Source organism: Gigantopelta aegis, chromosome 9 (assembly GCF_016097555.1).
Source record: "Gigantopelta aegis isolate Gae_Host chromosome 9, Gae_host_genome, whole genome shotgun sequence".
Lineage (NCBI taxonomy): Eukaryota > Metazoa > Mollusca > Gastropoda > Neomphalida > Peltospiridae > Gigantopelta > Gigantopelta aegis.
This window is the reverse complement of record NC_054707.1, coordinates 76,281,658-76,303,552: the sequence shown is the minus strand read 5'-3', so window position 1 is coordinate 76,303,552 and position 21,895 is coordinate 76,281,658. Positions and strand designations below refer to the sequence as shown.

The 21,895-nt window shown below is 35.3% G+C and overlaps 1 protein-coding gene across 6 annotated transcripts in view; it reads right to left on the bottom strand.

Moving 5' to 3' along the window:
• LOC121381245 (dihydropyrimidinase-like) overlaps positions 1-21,895 on the bottom strand; it is a 130,255-nt gene that overhangs the window by 7,107 nt on the left and 101,253 nt on the right. For 4 of the 6 annotated variants that reach the window (XM_041510476.1, XM_041510478.1, XM_041510481.1 and 1 more), the window contains 12 exons: positions 17,329-17,423; positions 16,271-16,344; positions 13,628-13,738; positions 11,521-11,685; positions 9,819-9,961; positions 8,354-8,422; positions 7,313-7,433; positions 6,423-6,579; positions 5,332-5,473; positions 4,840-4,923; positions 4,062-4,328; positions 1,985-2,177 (listed from right to left, as the gene is read on the bottom strand). In XM_041510476.1, the coding sequence (XP_041366410.1) occupies positions 1,985-2,177; positions 4,062-4,328; positions 4,840-4,923; positions 5,332-5,473; positions 6,423-6,579; positions 7,313-7,433; positions 8,354-8,422; positions 9,819-9,961; positions 11,521-11,685; positions 13,628-13,738; positions 16,271-16,344; positions 17,329-17,423 (1,621 nt within the window). Of the gene's footprint in view, positions 1-1,984; positions 2,178-4,061; positions 4,329-4,839; positions 4,924-5,331; positions 5,474-6,422; positions 6,580-7,312; positions 7,434-8,353; positions 8,423-9,818; positions 9,962-11,520; positions 11,686-13,627; positions 13,739-16,270; positions 16,345-17,328; positions 17,424-18,701; positions 18,752-21,895 lie in introns of those variants that run through there. The other 2 variants (XM_041510480.1, XM_041510477.1) reach the window with 2 other exon arrangements.

Genomic DNA, 21,895 nt, shown 5'->3' with positions numbered 1-21,895 from the left:
ACAATGAAATTAAGTAAAATCAGTAAGTGAGTACAATTTCACTAGAATATCCCATAGATAAAAATATATGACCGGATGGCAAATATGAAAGATACATTGTATATGTCAGTTTTATAAACCCGCATATTTCTTATTTGTTGTTCCAGCCAGTGCACCATGACTGGTATATCAAAGGCTGTGGTATGTGCTATCCTGTTTGTGGAATGATGCATATAAAAGATCCCTTGCTACTAAAGGAAAAATGTTGTGAGTTTCCTCTCTATAACTATGTATCAAAATTACAAAATGTTTGACATCCAATAGCCGATGATTAATAAATCAATGCACTCTAGTGGCGTCGTTAAACACAATAAACAAACAAATATAAACCTGCAATAACCTTTTTCTGGAGATTTAGAAAGTAAAATGTGCAACTAGTTTTTAAAAATTAAAGCAAAGTAAAATGTAAAACACATTAGCATGTAAATGTTTTAGATTGTATGCTTTCAATAACTAACAATAAAAAGTGTTGTTAATTAACATAACAGTGGCATCTTTTATAAATTGCATTAAATGGTTAAAAAGCAATTAATTTTGTCTTCATTGAGGAAAACCGTGCCAAGCAGTGTAACATTAGATAATTGTATTAATTAAGTTAAACCAGTAAGGGTGCACAATTTTCACTATAATATCCCATAGATTCGGAATATATATATATAAATTTGTTTACAAATATATGAGCTGATGGCAAATGCCAGTCGTATGGCACAAATGACAAGCATTTGTCATGGTCGGATAGACAGGTATTTATTGGGATGTGGAGGGAGGGGGGGGGGGGGGGGGCAGAAGTAAAAGTTGATCAGTTGTCAAATTTTATTTTTACAATAGATTCACAAGACTACTTAAAAAGATTTTGCGTTGAGGTCACACTAAACTGAACAAAGTAATCAATAGTTGTTAAGTGCATCAGATAACTGGATTGAACATGCGTATTAGCTTCTTCGTTTTGTGTCATGTTAGTAGGGTGGTTTCCAATCAGTAAAGGGTACCTATCTATAAAAACACTTTACAGCAATAAAGGCAATTTTGACCCATGAAATACATTTTTTACATTCTTATATACATATACAATGAATGGAACTAACAATTGTTATATCTGAATTGCTTCCTCTTGAAAATTTCGTTTTATTTCTTTTTTGATGGTAGAAATTTTCTTTAAAACTTGACATCGTTAATTAAAGCCATATTAAAGAAAAATTGATTTGATATTATCTAACAATAACAAAAGTTTCTTTAATGACACCACTAGAGCACATTGATTAATCAATCATCAGCTACGGGTGTGAAAACATTTGTTAATTTTTGTACATTAAACCTGCCACTTTTATTCATTATCAGCAAGAGATCTTTAATATACACTTTTCCACATACAGGACAGTACATACCATGGCTTTTGATACAGCAGTCATTTGTCACTGGTTGGAATGGTAAAAAAAAGAAGAGAATGAGTGCACTGAGGCACTTCAAACAAGAACTCACCTACTATGCTACATCCCACCCATTACTACGAACATGACATTTAGTTAAAAAAAAAAATAATCAAATGTCATATAAAGTGGGAAATTATTTTAAGCTTGTCATCAAACAACAAGGATGGAAACACTTTTTAAGTGATACTAAAATCTAGAATTGTTTTGGAGAAAAAACCCTACAAAATTGTAGTTTTTCATTATTAAATAGTGAACAAATCTGTATGCATTTTTTTCATTGTGAAAATTGTTGAATTTTTTGAAGTGTTTATGAATGGGTTACGTATCAACACACTTTCATCTACACTTGTTTTACTGTCATAGCTAAACAAGACAAGAAAAAGAATCAATCAACATCCTGACCGGTATAAATAAGGCAATTCCAACCTGCAGGAAGAACTGCCTTACCTGTACCTCCCAATGGTGATAGATTGTGTTATTCCGTGGGTCAAATACAAAATCAAGAGCATGCATACCACTTAAGCTAAAGCTCGAGTCTTGCATGTGGCGTCCACCACTCGGAGTCGCACCACGTGACCGACCTGAGAAGGCTTGCTGGTCGTGGATGATCGGGTTCGACTCGAGCTGCTTGTCGTTCAGACTCTCCATCAACATCTCGGCAACTGGCCCACCATACGCCTCGCGGTCTACCTTCACCGGCATGTTGTTCTGAAACACAAAACAACTGGCAGTCAGCAGCGATATCAGCAGAATGTTCCACTTGTTCACTTTTAGTTCAATCAACCAGTAGAAAGTCCCAGAAAGCCGTGCTAGAAAAACAGTCTTACTAGCACACGTCCCCTAGATAGTAATACACCCTTTTTCATTGGTCAATTGGTCTCATCATTTAGGAGGTAGACGACCATTGCTACCTGTTGATTACGTCATTCTCTAAGCAAAAGTAGTACCTGACGTCACGGAATATGTAATGCTGCATGCATTCCTTTTACGGATGTAATATATATCAGCTGTAAGCAGGGTCATGACGTCACAGAACAAAAATAAAATGCAGTGAATTTTATACTAATCAATATATTTGCAAGTGTTCGGCCTCCTGGACACATCACAAAATATGCTTTGGACATTAGTTTCTAAAGGGACATAACTCCTATTTATTTAAATTTTTATCGGAGTGTTTGACTCCAATAAAGTACTGTTAACACACACTAGCAAATATTGCAAGAGTGTGATATTCTTCTGATGTAGATAATAGTGAAATTTTCACTAGCTACTACCAGAAGATGGACATTTAACACTTACAAACACTGAAAAATACTGCCCTTTCAAGAGAATCAAATGCTTGGAAACTGTTCACCATAATGGGTACCAATGTGATGTGACAACACCATGTAGGGAATCAACCAAGGCACCTTCTGTATTAATCAAGCTGACTGTCAATTCAATTTGAAGGGATGCATCTTAATGCACTTACATCTAAGTTTAACATAAATCAGGGATGTGGTTGCCATGTAAATATAAAAGCTAACATAATCTTTAAAATTTGAAACTTTTATCAGGGTTCAGCAAATATACTAGCCCTCAGTCCTGGCTACTGAATGTTTCGTCGGACTAGTGAAAATTATCAACTGTATTACTATCATACATAGGGCACTAACCAGAGCTTCTGTGAGGACTGGTGGAAATTATCAACTGTATTACTATCATACATAGGGCACTAACCAGAGCTTCTGTGAGGACTGGTGGAAATTATCAACTGTATTACTATCATACATAGGGCACTAACCAGAGCTTCTGTGAGGACTGGTGGAAATTATCAACTGTATTACTATCATACATAGGGCACTAACCAGAGCTTCTGTGAGGACTGGTGGAAATTATCAACTGTATTACTATCATACATAGGGCACTAACCAGAGCTTCTGTGAGGACTAGTGGAAATTATCAACTGTATTACTATCATACATAGGGCACTAACCAGAGCTTCTGTGAGGACTAGTGGAAATTATCAACTGTATTACTATCATACATAGGGCACTAACCAGAGCTTCTGTGAGGACTGGTGGAAATTATCAACTGTATTACTATCATACATAGGGCACTAACCAGAGCTTCTGTGAGGACTGGTGGAAATTATCAACTGTATTACTATCATACATAGGGCACTAACCAGAGCTTCTGTGAGGACTGGTGGAAATTATCAACTGTATTACTATCATACATAGGGCACTAACCAGAGCTTCTGTGAGGACTGGTGGAAATTATCAACTGTATTACTATCATACATAGGGCACTAACCAGAGCTTCTGTGAGGACTGGTGGAAATTATCAACTGTATTACTATCATACATAGGGCACTAACCAGAGCTTCTGTGAGGACTAGTTACTTTCTCAGACATGTCGACCTCTGCCAGTATATACCTAAATAGAGGTTATTTTTGAGTATTTCAGATCCAGTCTAGTTTGTGAACATGATTTACACACACAAAAACATCCCACCTGAAATCAGCTGGAAAAAAAAATTCATATCTCTGATGAACAGAATTAAAATTAAAAACTTGACTCCAATTAGTTGACAAAATTCAGTTAAATTACCCTTTCTCTTTCCTTCACTCGGCCATAGACTGCCTCCGCATTGCAGCTCATCGGCACAAACTGCCCGAGCCCCTGTGTGACCTTGAGTTGCCCTTCATCGAGCACGACGTGGCCATTCATCATGACGTACAGCGGGACGCCATGACACACGAGACCCTCGAAGATGTTGAAGTCGACGGCCTGGTGGTGTGTCTTCGCGGAAATGGTGCGAGTTTGGTTTGGGTCCCAGATAACAATATCGGCATCAGAGCCTACAGCTATCCTACCCTGAAACAAAAACAGTCGAAAATCTAACTTCCACCTTCATAAATAAGTAAAACAGTTACCAGTTATTATTAAAAAACAGAAGAGGTTTGTTTTGTTTAAGGACACCACTAGAGCACATTGATTAATTGATCATCGGCTATTGGGTGTCAAACATTTGGTAATTCTGACACGTAGTCATCAGAGGAAACCCACTAGATTTTTCCTAATGCAGCAAGGGATCTGTTAGATGCACTTTTCCACAGACAGAAAACAACATACCATGACCAGTTATTATTCAAATGCTAACAGAAAAATGTAGCTAGTTTCCTCTGAAGATTATGTGTTAAAATTATCAAATGTGCTCTAGTGGTGTCATTAAAAAATAGTGTTACGTTTTAGATATTATAAAAATTAGGTTCTGAGACAGGTTATTTCTGTGGACCATAAATATATATATAAATTTCATCTGATCAAACAGTATTTAATTGTCATTCAATGTATAAAAATATAATAAGAGAATCAATTTTATTACCTTCCTTGGATATATATTGAAAATCTTTGCTGCATTTGTACTAGTGACTGCAACAAATCTACAGGGGTCCATTTTTCCTGAATGCTGAAAAACAAACAAACAAAATAAATATGATATCAAAGTATTTGAGAAAGCTCAAACTCATTTTCCCCAATTTGTAAAAAGTTTCAAGGTATTAAAAAGTTGTTCCCTTTTCACCAAAGTAAAAGAACATGAACAGTTTTCAGACAGTTTTAAAATCCAGAATTTAAGATTACTCCAGATGAGTTTCTTTGAAAAACCAACAAAATTTTATATATTTTTATCTACCCATACCTAAATTGCTAAATAATCAACAAACCAAAACTGAATTTTCTTAATAAATATAATTTACAATTAAAAACTTTTTTTAAATTTATTTTAAAATAATTTTAAAATTTATGGGACTAGTGGAGGGATTAACACAATGCTTACATATTTAAATTTAAACTAACTAAGTACTAGGATACTTACAACACCTTTCTCCCAAATTACGGACATTCTATCTTCTACACCATTCACACCGTTTGGAATACGTCTGAAGTCGTCCTTGCCTAATGCTTTCTGATCAGCATTGAATGTACAGTTATCTGTGCCTGTTAACTGGAGATCATTACTGGGAGAAAAAAAAAAAGTGAAAATATGTTGTACATTTACAGTTGATTTTGTCTTTGTCACAACAGAAATACTTTAACAAAGACATTTTCATATTATTTGTTAACAAGGCCTGGTATGTAAAGAGGAACAGCAAACTCAGTGGCTTCAGGGATGTAGTGTTAAAGTTATTCAGTCCCATAAAAATGAATGCTAAATGATATGTATACAGGGTGTATAAGTTACAAAGTCAAATCCCTTAGATGACAATAGTAACATGGGTGACTAAAACTCCTACCTACAGCATATCAATCAACATAAATGCCACGGATATAAATACTACCACCCCTCACCCTTAAAGTGAATAAGAAAAATTGGGGGTCAAGCTGCTCATTTCTGAAAGAACAGGTAGCATCTATGACTACCCTAGTTCCGCACAAAATTTGAGGGTGGTTTTTTTTTTTACAGGTACCCCATACAGTTTCAAGCACAAGGCTACTTGTCACAGTGGTACTAGATAACATACATTTGCATGTTTTTTGCCCAGATAAAACTCTTTGTTTTCACAACCAACACACTCACATTTATCACCAAGCACAGGACTTGTGGTTCACTTGTGTTCACTTCTCTAGCAAAAGTTGGGTTCACCTTGAACATTGACTCAGCTGGAAGTTATTTGGTTTAGTACTACCTACAAGTTGTGTGTGAAACACATGAAAAGGTACACTACATGAGGTGTGTGTATGAGTTGTGTGCAACACCCATGAAAATGTACACTAAATGAGGCATGTGCTGTGTGTGACACCAATGAAAAGGTATACTAAACAAGGTATGTAAGAGTCATGTGACACCCATGAAACGATACACTCAACAAAGGGTGTAGGACACCTATGAAATGGTACACAAAATGATGAGGAAATGAGTCGTGTGTAACACCCATGAAAAGGTACACTAAATGCATGTATACTCACTTTGCTAAGAGATTCATAAGATAGCCGGGGGTTGAGGGGTCAGGCCTCAGTGGCGGCCCCATCACGTGACCTGCTGCATGGCGCCAGCACTTGTTGTTATAGTGAGTTCCGTCCGTCCCAAGACTAGCAGCTATTGGCTCACCAAAAACAATTTTACCTGAAAATTATTAAAAATGCAGGTGAATTTTATAGTTTACATGTAATAGTTCTGTCTACACTGGATGGGTTAGAGCGATAACCTGTAAGTTAAAAGAAAATTCTAATCACAAAGATATTGTCATGACTTGTATTACCTTCAAAAACCATTACCATATTAGCTGTCAAGAGTGAAATTAGGTTATATCTAGATAATGATAGGCTGTATGTATAAGGGAAGTCTCTCAGTGCTATATTTCACTATTTTATATTATATTTGTGACAAACTAATACAAATTAACTCTTTTAACCTGCTGGTCATCCCCTACAAATGCTCTAATAATAAAAATAAAAAAAATTCTACTAGTAAACAGAATTATTTGAGTATAACTGTTATGGGGCATGTAGCTGAAGCCATAATCTTTACATTTCAAAACAAAAATTAAAACATACATTTGGTGGAATCTTTTAGCTGTTCCCTTTAAACATGGTGGGGTAGGTAAAATTGGGTTACTGAATACCCATAACACAACTAAAAGGTGCAGATCTATGGGTGCTGAAGGGAGTACATCCCTTTTTTGTTTGCGAACATCAAAAAAAAAAAAAAAAAAATGCCTGTTGAAACACCTCTTACCATGCCCTGGCCTCTGTTTAAATCACCAATCTTACATCTCTTTCGCCCCCTCCCCCCACACACCCACCCTCCCACCAGGGCTAGCACCTTTCACAAACCCCCGGATCCACCAATGACTAACCTTCTCGCCTAGCTTTTGAGACAATATCTGCGGCCGACTTGCTCATCACGTGGACTACATAGAGAGGAGCGTTGGCCTGGTCAGCTATTGTGATGGCCCTCTGGGTCGCCTCGGCTTCAACCTGAAACATGCAATACAGAACGTATTGTACACTGCATTCAAGATACTGGATTCGGCATTCAAAATACATAACTGATTTTAGTAAAATAATGTGTGTGAAAAATACAGTCGACTTTATATGATTGCAGTGGTAACAAATATTATTAGATTAAAAGTGCATAAAAATAAAATAAAAAAATAATGTGTGTGAAAAATACAGTCGACTTTATATGATTGCAGTGGTAACAAATATTATTAGATTAAAAGTGCATAAAAATTAAATAAAAAGTTTTTAAACACATACAATTTTGTTATTCTTAACAAAATATTTATTATTCAACATGTGCACAAGAATATTTTTACATTGTTACATTTTCAATAATGTTTTGTCCTATTACATGTATCCAGAATGAAAGTTATTAGAGAGGTTTTGATCGCTTATATATCAATGTGTACATCTGACTTCACTTTACAGGAACACCTAATGCACTTGCCAAATGGATGGATGGATAGATGGAAGGAAGAAAATGATTTATTTAACGATGCACGTTGAACATTTAATTACGGTTATATGGCATCGGACATATGGTTAAGGACCACACAGATATTGAGAGAGGAAACCTGCTGTCGCCACTTCATAGTGCTACTCTTTTCGATTAGCAGCAAGAGATCTTTTATATGCACCATCCCACAGATAGGATAGTACATACCACGGCCTTTGTTACACCAGTTGTGGAGCACTGGCTGGAATAAGAAATAGCCCAATGGGTCCACCGACGGGGATCAATCATAGACCGACCACGCATCAAGCGAATGCTTTACCACTGGGCTACATCCCGCCCCAGATGGATGGATGGATGGATGGATGGATGGATTGATGGATGGGATACAGACTGGATGCTATTTCTAGTGACAGTGATACTACTACTATTCTTTACTCACTTCTTCTGGTCTGCACATCATGTGACCTTCCGGTCCTGTAATGCCCATAGCAATAATCTCTTTAGATTTCTGAAAATAACATCATCCATCAGTACTGATACAGAATTTTGTACATATGCATTCGCTCATCCTGAAATCATCCTTTAAAGGAAGGGACAATTAAGGCATTTGGCCTGGTATGCATAGTCAACAATATATAATGTACATTATTGGATAATATCAACAAGTATAATCGTATAGTTAATTAATAAAACGCTTAAATGTGACGGCTATTATATATAACGGGCACAGCCATTTTGTACCATCCCAGTGAATACACCCTCTGGTGAGCTGGTGGTTACATAATACCTAATATGTCACATTCGGAATTAGTCTTCGAAATGAAGAAACAAAACATACCTGATTTTTGCAGAAATAACTGTCTTATGTTTTGTACATAAATTAACCCACGTACATACTGAAATAATAATCGGAGTATTTTCTTGGTTAATTGGTCTTTTCTTTCTGTGGTCTGTACTTGTGGTTCTTGATTGGCAGTCCCCAGACACTGTGTCTAGACACTAAAAAGACGTGCCTCTTTTATTATGATCACAGGGTATTGTGTGATAACGTCACGGACACCCCTCAAATCATAATAGTCATTATCAGCCGTCCTGCTTTATTACTGTAAGTGATTCTGTAAAACCCTTGATTAAGTAGACTTTCCCATCTAAAATTACTAAACTGACCAATTACATAGTCCCAAAGAAAAGCAAATTATCATTTGGGTATCGTGAGTGGTCGTTTTTGCTCGAACATACCCTACCAGTAATACCCTGCCTAATAATATGCATTTGTTTCTTTGGATTTTTTTAAAAAGTAAAATACTATAACATTTCATTCTATTGATGCAAATTGAAATATATTTAGTTAAATAGTATATTATACTATTAAGTCATTTATGTTGTTTTACAAGTCAGGTTGATGAAAGCGAAGCACCTTGTCGTAAATTAGAGCATTTGTTTAGACTGTGCATAGAGGCGTTGGATAGAGCCGACGTCATTTCGCCACAAGCTATATCACCGGACATCTCAAAAACAAAACAAAATGGCTGCCCCCTATAATCATGTTTTTTTTATTAACTCTAAAATTACGCGTTTTTAATTTCTTAAAGTGTCAGTATGTGTTGGTCGTCCGGGTATGCACCTTTCCAACACATCAGGCTCATATTTGAGTTGATCCTCCCTTTAAATCTAACTAAATAATTATGGTGTCAGAATACTCAAAATAGGAGCCAATGGGGGGGGGGGGGGGGAAGTGAAACGCAATCCATTTTTCAGACCTAGCACATCAAATTCACCTGCTAGCATAACATAATAATAATAAAAAATAGAAATTTTTTCAACAAAATGCACACACACACACACACACACACACACACACACACACAACCTGTCATTTAGCTTATGATTATGAAACCACATACCACATCAATCATTCTTCCATTTTCTGCATGCACCATGGGAAGGGCCCCAAGTTCCTTGCATGTTCTGAATGCCTCGTAAAGCTCATCATCTTCAACCATGAACAAATCTTTGTATGCTAGGAACATCTTGAAGGAATTAACTCCTGAAAAGATGAAATCAGAAAGTACATGTAGACACAGTTTCTTTTTCTTTTTTTTAAAGATGTCACAAACATCAGAGTTCGACAAATCTGCTAGCCCGACGCCTGTGGCTAGTGGTTTTTAAGTTCGGGCTTAACAATTCCCTCTTTATCGCTCGATCGTGGATTTTTTTCTTTTTCTCTCAGCTGAAATTTCATTTAATAAATTTGATTTTGACATTTGTCATCGAATAATATCAACAACGCAATCAGTATATATTAATAATCCACTTGAACTAGGTCTGCAAACTGCAACAACATGATATCTCTACATCGTCAGTTACAGCATTCATTATTTACTTTTCCCTTTCAAGTTTCTGGCACAGGAAATAAGTCTAATGACATGCGTGTTTTGATTGGTTGGACATGTCACGTGGTAGTTAATCTCGCACATAATATGTTTTAGGTTAAGAACTTGGAAGTCACCAATCGCGACGACAGGTTAATCTCAATCAAGTCATGCTCTGAATTTCAGTGTTTGTTTTATTTACCTATTGTTTTTTAATTTAACACTTCGCTTACACGTGGTAACGGCAATCAGGAAAACAATTTACTTTAATGGTAACCGCACATGCAATGACTTGGCTTGGCCTATTACATGTAGCGGTTTGGATACTGCGTCACAGCTGCCGATACAAGATAATACCTTTTTTTTTTCATCAATTAACAACGGATTAGATGTCGCCGTTATATTCTTTTGATATTGGCCTGACACGGGATGATGCCCTGTATTTGAGCATTTGGCATCACCATTCCTGGCGACATAAATAGTAGGCCCTAAATGTATAACCCACAACCAAATACACTGAACCATCTATTACCGTGTGTCACAGTCGTACCCTCATTTAAATTTAATTATTTTGATAGTGGGTTTAGAAACCAACCATGAGTTTGCTCAATTTTTTTTCACGGGGGGAGGGCAAAAGCGAAAACAGGACAATGACAATGGATCACACTTGACAAAAAAACAAACGTACGACACGACAAAACTGAAAGTTACATGATTTATTTGTTTGTTTTATTTTACTGTTATACTCGTAAATGTGTAATGTTACAAAAATTATATAAAAATCCAGTTATAACTGATCAGGAATTTGGGCTAGTGCTTTATCTTGGTGGACTAGTGGTTTTCACAAACCCACTAGCCCTGTGGCTAGTGACATTTCAAAATATTTGTCATACTCTGCAAACATGTAACAATTTAATGTTGTACGTTGCTGTCAGTGAAGCCACCTTCGTATCACCTATGTACAAACACTCAGAAGACCTAACCATAATACCCTAATAGCTTGTTACGTGGTCAAAACTTAACATTCATTAACTGCTCTGGTTCACAAATTACATGAAAATTAGACCACCATTTACCTTTTTCATGAGCATGGAATTCCATCTCCTTGGCCACACTGTCATAAATTCGTATTAATATATTTTCACCATGTTCGTTAGCTTCATTAACTGCACTATAATCCTCCAATCACATGAAAATTAGATGACCATGAACAAAATAGATTTCACAGATTTACCTTTCTCATGAGCAAGGACTTCCATCTCCTTGGCAACACTGTCACTCCACCATGTGACCGCCACGTGCAACCCGTAATCGCAGCACACTTTCGGGTCGGCCCATCCACGCCACTTTTCATATGCCTCAAGCAACGACATATCCTTCCCGTCAATCACAAAATCCACTAGAAAAATCACACATTTATATACCAATATTATCTATATAAAGCTGTCTTAAATAGGGATGAATATCATGAGGACTTTAGCATCATGTTATGTGATATTGCAATAAGGGTATTCTGTATCACGATATTCCGATGCCATATAACCGTAAATAAAAAAATTTGAATGCATTGTTAAATAAAACATTTCCTATTTCCTGTATCACGATATGTCATTTACTGTTATTCATTTTCTGCATTTTATCAAACAATAATATTCAGTCGTCTAATAAAAAGTTCTGTTATCATCTAACATTACTTGATATATACATGTGTATTGTAAATCATGATAAAGTGTTGTGAATATTTTTCCTTTCTTCACAAATCTTTAAAAATATTATCTTTACTCTAATGACCATTTTTGAGTCATGTAGACTACCTGTGAACTTATCCCTGCATAAGGATAGCTATTTGTCCCAAGGTAAATGAGAATTAAACAAAAACGATAATAAAAATGTTGTTTGAAAAACTAGGACAACCAATTTGCTTAGTCACTACTATATGTATATACTACATATCTTTCAAATTTTAGTTACAAATCCCTGGATTGTAGTTACAGTAGTTGCAAGACCCTCTGTAAACCGAATTCCCTTAAAACCAGACATTTTTCATGGTCCTTTTTTAAAAATCAGTACAGAAATTAACCACTCTAAACTGGATACCTCTTAATACCGGACATTTTACTTGGTTCCAAGGGTGTCCGGTTTGGGGGGGGGGGGGGGGGGGGGGGGGGGGGGGGGGGGTGGGGGGTGTTCCACTGTATTTGCAACATATGCAACATATTTTTTTTAAATATTCAACAAAAAAGTCTGGTTTTAAAGGCATATTGTCACAGACCACTGACCTATTTAATGGTCTATAGAGGTTATTACCAGAGTGTTTTTCGGTATCGTCAACATCATACACGTATATTAGAAATAAAAATTGTATTATGCAAGCCTCTGGCGAGCATAATACATTATTTTTATTCCTAATATATGATACTGACGATACCAAAATACACGAGGGTAATAATCTCTTTATCATATAAGCTCAAGCTTAATACAACGTGTTTTTGTAAACTGTACACGGAACTTTAATTCCAGTCTGCCATTACTAGTTATTCAAATGACGTAAGGATACGTGACGCGGTGTATTTTCAAATGGAAATGATGTCATTTTGGATGTCCTTATATCAAAATAAAGTTATGCCTAAAACTTTTTGTTTTCTGAACGCTGGACAGCTTTCAGTGTCAAATTGCCATTGAAATGTTTTTATTTGATGACTATGAATGCATACGTCAGTCATGAAGTGTCACTCAAGTACGTTTGCTTAAATGTCAATAAACCTAGTGCCGAGACCTCAACTAATTTACATCTAATATGCAAAGGTATAAAATTCTTAAAGTATGTGATCTGAAAAATATCACATACTTTGATTGCACTGAAAATGTAAGATATTATATGATAAAACAAAGAATTACCTGAACAAATATAATGTGATTTGTCCTTAAATGTACTTTATTCAACCATCTTCTTAACCACCATACTCCATTTATTAATGATATTTTGTAAAAATAATTGAATTATGGTAATGGTCCATAATTTAAAAACTAAAATTGCCGAGAGGGACGACATGGATTTCACTCCATCATGGTTCAGTTAAGGTGATGCGATAGCTAGATTTGGTTTCCAACAATTAATGTAATTTTTACTTATTATCCATTTTTAGAGAAATAAGATCCTTAAATCTGTGACAGTATGCCTTTTAGGAGTATTTGGTTTAGAGAGGTTCAATGTACGGATATTTAAAAAGGAACTGTGAAAAATGTCCAGTTTTGAGGGAATTTTGGTTTAAGATCTGATTTTGAAGACTGTTCCATCCAACTGCATGTACAGGTACATATTCCACTCCACAGATACTTACTAATCATGGTGGTGCCACCAGCCAGTGCAGCTTTTGTCCCGCTGTAGAAGTCATCGATGGCGACAGTTCCACCAAATGGCATCTGTAAATGTGTGTGAGTGTCGATTCCACCTAAACAAACACAAGTATACAGATTGTGTAAATATAGACGGGTTGATTGGCCAGTGATGTCGAAGTACTGTGCGCAGCCATGTTTAGAAATTATGTGATCAGTCAGGGAGTGAAACTCGCACAATAATAACATGCATCTGGTTGCATTTTCAGTATTTATTACCTTTTTAGTACATTTGCTGAAAGCAAAACCAGTATGTCAGATAATTCAACCTCATTTAAAGATTTTAGATTCATATCAAAGTTGGTGGAAGTGTGTTGATCATTAAAAATGTAAATAATAAAGCCTGTATATACACGTGAATATATAAGTATAACAAATAGTTTAAATTTATGCAAGCAAATATAATTTCCCTGGACACCTGTATAGCCTAATGCTCCTGTTTTGTTTGTACTTGTCTTGGGCATCACCAGTAAGTGTCAAAAGGTTAATGTTGTAATTAACTATAAACAGAACATTTAAAAATTAATCAGAAGTGCATTTTCAGAGAATTTAATGTATATTGTGGATGATTAATTTAATTTTTAAAAATGTCCTACAAACAAAAAATACTAATTTTAATAATATTTGTAATAATAAAATAATAACAAATTAATTAATAATAAAAATATGAAATTAATATTTAAAAAAATACTAATTAAAAAATAAAATGTTACTAAGTGGGTGGGGGTGCGATTATTGGTGTGGCCTGCATGCATGTTACATCAGTAAATTATTTATCGTTCTATTTGCACACATTTGGGGCCATTCAAATATTACGTAACGCTTAGGGGGTGGGGGTGTAAGCCCAAGCATTATGTAGCGTCACAAGGGGTGGGGGGGTATTGAACAGCATTAGGTAACACAATTTTGTTTTCTCTTAAACATTACAACAATATATAATGTAGGTTTTTAGAGGTAAATGTAAACCCAAAACAATTATAAATCAAGCTGAAATGCTTTAATACACCAGACATTTTAATATTGTATTTATATGTTCGTACATTAATACATCACTTTAATGACGTCATCGTATACACATGGGTATAAATAAACATTGCCTTGTCTGTGTGTTGGGGTGTTGGGGGGGGGGAGGGGGGGTGGGGTATCTCAGAGCATTATGTAATATTTTGGGGGGTGTATGGTCTAGCGTTACGGGGCTTTACAAGGGGTGGATGGGTGTCTAATTTTGACAAAATAGCGTAACGTAATATTTGAACGGTCCCTTTTACACAATAATAATAACTTGTATTTATAATTTTAAAAAATGAAATAAATAAATAAAAAAATATAAAAAATGAGCAATATTTGGCAGTGTGAAATGCGCTCCACTTGAACCCCATGTGATCACATCTGGAATAGCCCAGAGCTAATAATAGTAACAGCTCAATGTTGACATCTAGATCTAAGGTCAGTCTGTCTTTTTTAAAATGGTACACCACATTTTCTACAAATGTACATAACTGAAATATTTTTATATATTTTAGGATGCATTCAGTAAAGTTCCACTTAATAAGCATCAAACTTATTTACACTTGAGTATATTTAATTTATTTGCTATGCTTTTGTATTGGCATGTATAGATGCTTTTGTATTGGCATGTATAGGTGCTTTATTATTTATATTTTTAATCGTTCACAGATTTCCACCGACATTGATATGAATATACAATCTTTAAATGAGGTTGAATTATCTGATAAGACTGGTTTTGCTTTTATAAAATGTTCCCAAGAAAGTCATAAATACTGAAATTGCACCCAGATGCAATGCCATCACATGTTATTGTTGCATAAATTTCACTCCCTTAATGGCGGCCGTACAGTTATGCCATCTATCAGCAACGTCGTAAACTGCTGGGTGACAATCGGAAAAACCAGTCTATACACAAACAATACAAATTATAGCTGATGTCAAAATATTTTTTAATGGATATTCTGAAAGCCAGAATTTTAAAGAGATATTTTTTTTAATTAACATTTCTCACATTGGATTAAACGTTTTAAGGTGAACTCTAAGGTCTCTATATCTTATGCAATATGTTACTTTAAAAAAACAAACAAACAAAATCTGAATTCACTTCATGCTTCCATGACAGAGCAGTAAGATATCAGGTGCAAGTCAGTTTGAGGTTTTGGAGATGCCCTGAAAATGCAATGTTACTCTTCTGGTCTGTTGGATATTTCTGTGGAAGACTGCCATACTGTATGTGTTAATGCATTTAACAACTGTCTGTTATTCTTTTTTATTCATCAGGGTATGAACTAACTAATATATGCAAAAACTGTGAATCAGTGAGGCCATTCATATTTTGTTTTGAATTCTTTTTTTGTTCTTGGACAATAACTCCATAAAAACTACCAACATAAAGTGAGATCGTCAGATATGACATTCCCTTACAGTTATTTTTACTTTCATCAAGAAATGAACAAACTCACATTGCCAGAACTGGACCAATGGGATGCCTTTAAATTTAATATTTGAAAAGGGTTGAACTCGAGACCTATCACACTTGAGGTCGTGACTACCACTGAGCTACATGGTCCCTGACTCACCAGGCATGACAAGCTTCCCTCTTGCATCAATGGTTCTTGCTCCTCCAGGGATGACCAGGTTGTTTCCGATTTGTCTGTAATCAAACACACACAATGAGCATTTTCTAGCTTCACTCTATTTAAAATTTGTTTCTAATTTTCTTATTTTCATTATTATTCATACTTACCTAGTACTAGCACAACAACAATGCTATACGACTCTGAGCCTAAAGTTAAATAAGACTATGTGCGATTAGTCACACCGACTTGTCGCATGCAATCAAATCATACTGTGAGAATTTACCCAAACGTATAATAAAAATGCCACTTAAGGGTGATATACAAAACCAAATATTTTTAATCCTATATTCAGTTTTGTTTGATATCACTGGTCACATGCAAATGGCGGATCAAAAGTAGCACTAATACAAACCAAGGTTTGTGCTTATGGCAAAACTAGGTTTTCAAACAAATATTCTCAAACAACTTCCCTTAATTTACACCTCCCTCCACCTGTCTCTCCCAACCCTCCCTCGGCAACAAGCACATAAACTGATTTCCAGTTAACTAACATTTTGAAATATTGTTCCAGGGCTCGAACATAAGAATTTGATACCTATACGTCAATTTTTTAATGTTTTTGCCATAGGCAAAATACTTACCAACTGCCTACGGCAATTTTAAACAAGTAATTTTGGCAACAAAGATAGAAATCAAGAAAGAGCTGAATATATGGCAATAATTTAATCCCATCGGCAAAAAACTGGAACAGCAATTCACATCGCAACTACAGCAATTGCCGTCAGAGCTCTGTTGTCCCGTGTATGGTTTTGTGTGCTTGTGTGTATGAGTGTGAAAAATGCATAGAATTATACTTCAAAATGGAGACCACAAACCTAAGCAGCACAGATATACAGTATGCAAGCACATTTGAATAAAGTGTTCATTTTGTATGTACTGGACCTTGGCTTGGACTTAAACATTTATTAAAGTCGCATCACATGAAACAAAAAACACAAATAAAATTTTATTAAACTGTACATCCAGTGAACTTGCATGGTAATCATTAAAACACTCACTTGATGATTCCATCCTCCACATAGACATCCGCATTGATAGACTGGTCATCGTTCACTATTTTACCTCCCTTGATGAACAGCCGAGACTGGGCACTCTGGAAATAAAAATAAATAAATAATAAAAATTAAAAATCAATTTTAGAAAGGTTTCTTTTTTCATGTAATTGTGTAAAAGAAATTCCTTTTTTCATTTTCCCCTTCTTGGCTCAGTCCTTTTTTAAACTTCAAGATCCAATTTTTATAATCCCCAGGACTATCTCTTTTAACTTCTTCACATCCCAGTCTTTCTCAAACCATGACTGGGTTTCATTTCTTCCAACGTGTACCAGTAATTAAAATAGGATGTAGTTCAGTGGTAGAGTGCTCACCTGAAGTGGCTTGCGGTGAACTCGTATGGAAAACTTACTTGTATGGGGGAAAATGCAGTGAACTCGTATGGAAGACTTACTCGTATTCAGGCGACACGAAAATAGGTGACTGCCGTTGACACACAAACTGCGGTTGACACGCAAATAGTGGACTGATGGTGACATAAATAAGAAGCATGTATACAAAACAAGTGTCAAAATACACATTTAAGAAAAATATCAAAGTATATATGCATATCCATACATCCCCATACGAGTTCACCATTATTTTTTCCATACGAGTTCGTTTTCCATACGAGTTTTCCGTTCATATGAGTTAGTTTCCATACGAGTTCACCGCATCCCCCTGAAGTACTATGAGTCAAAGGATCAATTCCCTTTTGTAGACCTATTCAGTTGAATCACCTATCCCAACCAGCATTTCACAACACTTAAAAGGATCAATTCCCTTTTGTAGACCTATTCCGCTGAATCACCTATCCCAACCAGCATTTCACAACACTTAAAAGCAGATGTATGCATGTTCCTCGGTTGTCAAGAACATATTTATAGAATACTGCCCTTGTTTTTGCTAAATACAGTTTTACAAAATGAGTGAACGTTCATGGTATCAGACTACTATTTGGAAGATGAGATACCATGGGAAGTTTACAAATTTCAATAAAATTATATCTAAAATTTTATTGAATTATTGAGTGTGGTATTTTATTTATTATCCACCGTCAAATAATGTAAAATCTCACAATTACTTCCAACATAATTCAACAAGACATAGAATTGCAAACAGCCAAGACCAGGGAAGATTACATCACTTACATTTAGTAACTAATATGCAACTGGTGGTGCATACGAAATCTATACGATACACTCAGACGATGTCTGGGTGGATAATAAAAAAGAGATTCCTAGCTTGCTGCTATTTGACAGGAGTATAGCCTGCAGCGCAACAAGTATCAATATAGCCACATTTTATAACACCAAACAGCTGTTGTGAAGTGTTCTTACCATTTCAGACATGTACCTTGCCTTGCTTGTGAACAATAATGTTATGTGCAATTCGATCACCTTATTGACTGGGTCAGCCTGATCTCTCATTCCATCCCAAGTAACCAAGGCTGCCCGATCAATATCTTCACACAGGGATTTACCAGACACAGGAACAATGCAATATAGCATCCCTGACACAACAATGCAATACAGACGTAAAACTAGACATGATAATGAGGAGTCTCGTGGGATACAGGTTTACTTTGTCACAGCAAATGCAAATGATGAAGACTTTTCACTAAGGCTATACCCTGAAACATGAATGAATATTTTGGTAGCATGTTAGTCAGTATTTTATCCTATTTTTCCACTATATAATGTTAAACTAAATGTTTGTTGAATACCACCACAACATGGATTTAAACTATAGCACGCATTCAAAAAAACAAACACAAAAAAAACAACCAAAAAAAACCCCCACCTAATATTCTTAAAAATGGTATTAACTATGTGGCATTATTAGTTTTAGACTTTCATTTTTGGGTTGAAATATTGTAGACGTAGGACAGTGGGAGTAGAAAGCCTCAATTAGTATATGGCACTTTATTCGCCATAGGGTTAGGGTAGCACAATGGTCTAAAATGACTGACTCCATTTACAGTGCATGCTAAGTATCAGCCAAAACCATATCATAAGTTCTAGATGGAGAAAATGGAAAATTTGGGACAGACAGCAAAAAACCTGGAAACATTGTACAAATGATTAAAAAAATAATAATTCTGAATAAATCTGGAAAACTTTTGTCTAATATTAACTTATATTCCATAGCATACTCAAGTACGAATACACCCCCAATAATAATACACATCATTAATATATTTTAAAATGATTAAAATCATGATCCGTAAACAATTTTGGTCTGTGACCTCCCCAAGATTCTATCTTTTGCTCAGCATCGATGTAAATCCTTCTCCACTCTTACCCAACCTCTGACACAAGTCCCCTGACCCTTACATCGGTAATCAGCCCTTCATTTCAGCATTTCCACTGAACTCTCAGCATATCCCAGTTCAACAACACATGTAATATGCTTACACTATGTTCATCACACAAACACGAATATCCACCATAATCTTTCCGATTTTCAGTCATCTCATGTGATCCACACGTACTGGAATCCATCACAAACAGAATAAAGTTTTCAAAATTCACTTCTTATACATGTACTGGTCGCATGAAAAAATTCACTTCTTGTACAAGTACTGTATTCAAAAGTCACGTCTTTTAACAATTGTGATTCCTGTGTTAAAAGCTGTTCCAAATACATGTGCCTACTGGTATGTGTGTACCTGAATTATTTGGTGGCATAAACTAAAACTTTATCAACATTATTTAACTTCTAATTTCAAAAACTAAATGTATACTACACATGTAACATAAGCATAATGAAATTGGTTACTCTTCAAAATTATTAGCCAGTCCTCAAGTGTTTCAATTACACATATTTAATATCATAAACAATAAAAGCCATTTTTTTAAATTATAAATTTTATGCCTAAATCTTTTTAAAATAATAATTGCAAAACTTCCCACTAGTCCAAAAATCACCAAAAAGTCATTGCGAAACTTCAAGTTTTATGTTCAAAATCAAGAAAACCTAATCTTCAGTTACAGGCAATTAAACATTTGTCACATAAATGAAATTCATACACAAACACGAGAACCAGTCACACACTGTTCAGCAAAGACAAAAACATCCGTCTGCACACAACACCAGCCTCAATTGACAGAATCCAAACACAGCCTCGATTGCCAGTATCCAAACCCAAATGGACATTCAGGAGTTGGGGTGGGGGGGAGGGAGTTGCTGTGTTTTTACTCTGGAGATGATACTCAAGTAAAAAAAAAAAGAAAAAAAGAAGAAGAACACAACATCAGATAATTTAGATAATAGTAATTACAAGATTGAAAATGAAACTATGTCATAAAATCAATCCGTAGCCATCTGGAATGGAGTGAAGTTGATGCTGTAAAGAAAATGTAATCAGAAGTCTATGCATGGCGCGGTGCAGCAGCTGTAGTGGGTAGTATTAAAGGCTGCACAAATCGCGTCTGCATCAATTCAAAGCAGATGCAGAAAACTTCATTTGACGTCTGCTATTATTTTTCATTATCCATCAATTTACTTTTGTAATCCACAGCAGTATAATGAGTTATTATGGGACAAAAACAGTACATGAAGATCTCTAGCCCTATTTATTACTACTAGTAAACTATATTCAACTATTATTCAGGGGGTTTTAAATATTAAATTATGTTAAAACTTCTTGCCTAATTTATCAATTTCTGGTTATTCCAGATCTTTGTAATAGTTCAAAATGCATATTTTGTAAAACAGAAAAGGCATGAAAGTATAGACTCAGCTATTAGCACTTGACACAATAACAGAAATGGTAATAATAAGTGGGACCAACCCTAAAAAACACACAAAAAAACGACCGAAGTTACAAAGCCTGTTCCTGTTGTACGTGTGTGTAACTGCACATGTTTACAATGCTTAAACACCTGCATTTAACCCATTGAGATAATCCTGACCAAACCACTTTTAGCCATATAATATTTTAAATAATACAAATAAAACACAAGTTACAGCAAACAAAACATTTTTAATGATGTCCTACAGATCTGATACCATGCAGTACTTAAATGATGACCTACTCACAACCACTTGACATATTTTGAAATAGCAATACCCACCGACTTCAAATACTATTTAAAACAAAGGTTAAAAACAACACTTTTTGTAATTCTGTAACTCTGACTTCAAATTAAATTGTGTATAAAACATTTTAAAAGCAATATGTGAATTTCAAACAACATGCGACCATCACACTTCATTTATTCAGAACAGGACGACTGGTCAGACTCGATACTCCTCTGCTTTTACACGTATACAAAATAATAATCCATTTTCACACACACAAAATCCATTCCAAAACAAAATATCCTCAGAAACACAATCCGTGTTAAATTAAACCAATATGAAGATGAAAACACAAAGAACAAATACTTGAAATGGCTTGAAAAACATTCAGCACATTTCAATACAGCACTATTCCCAACAATAAAATAAGGCATCCGATTGGCACAAATCCATTTTTAGAAAAAATGTCATGACCCTAAATCAGAAGTGTTAAGAATACATCCAGATG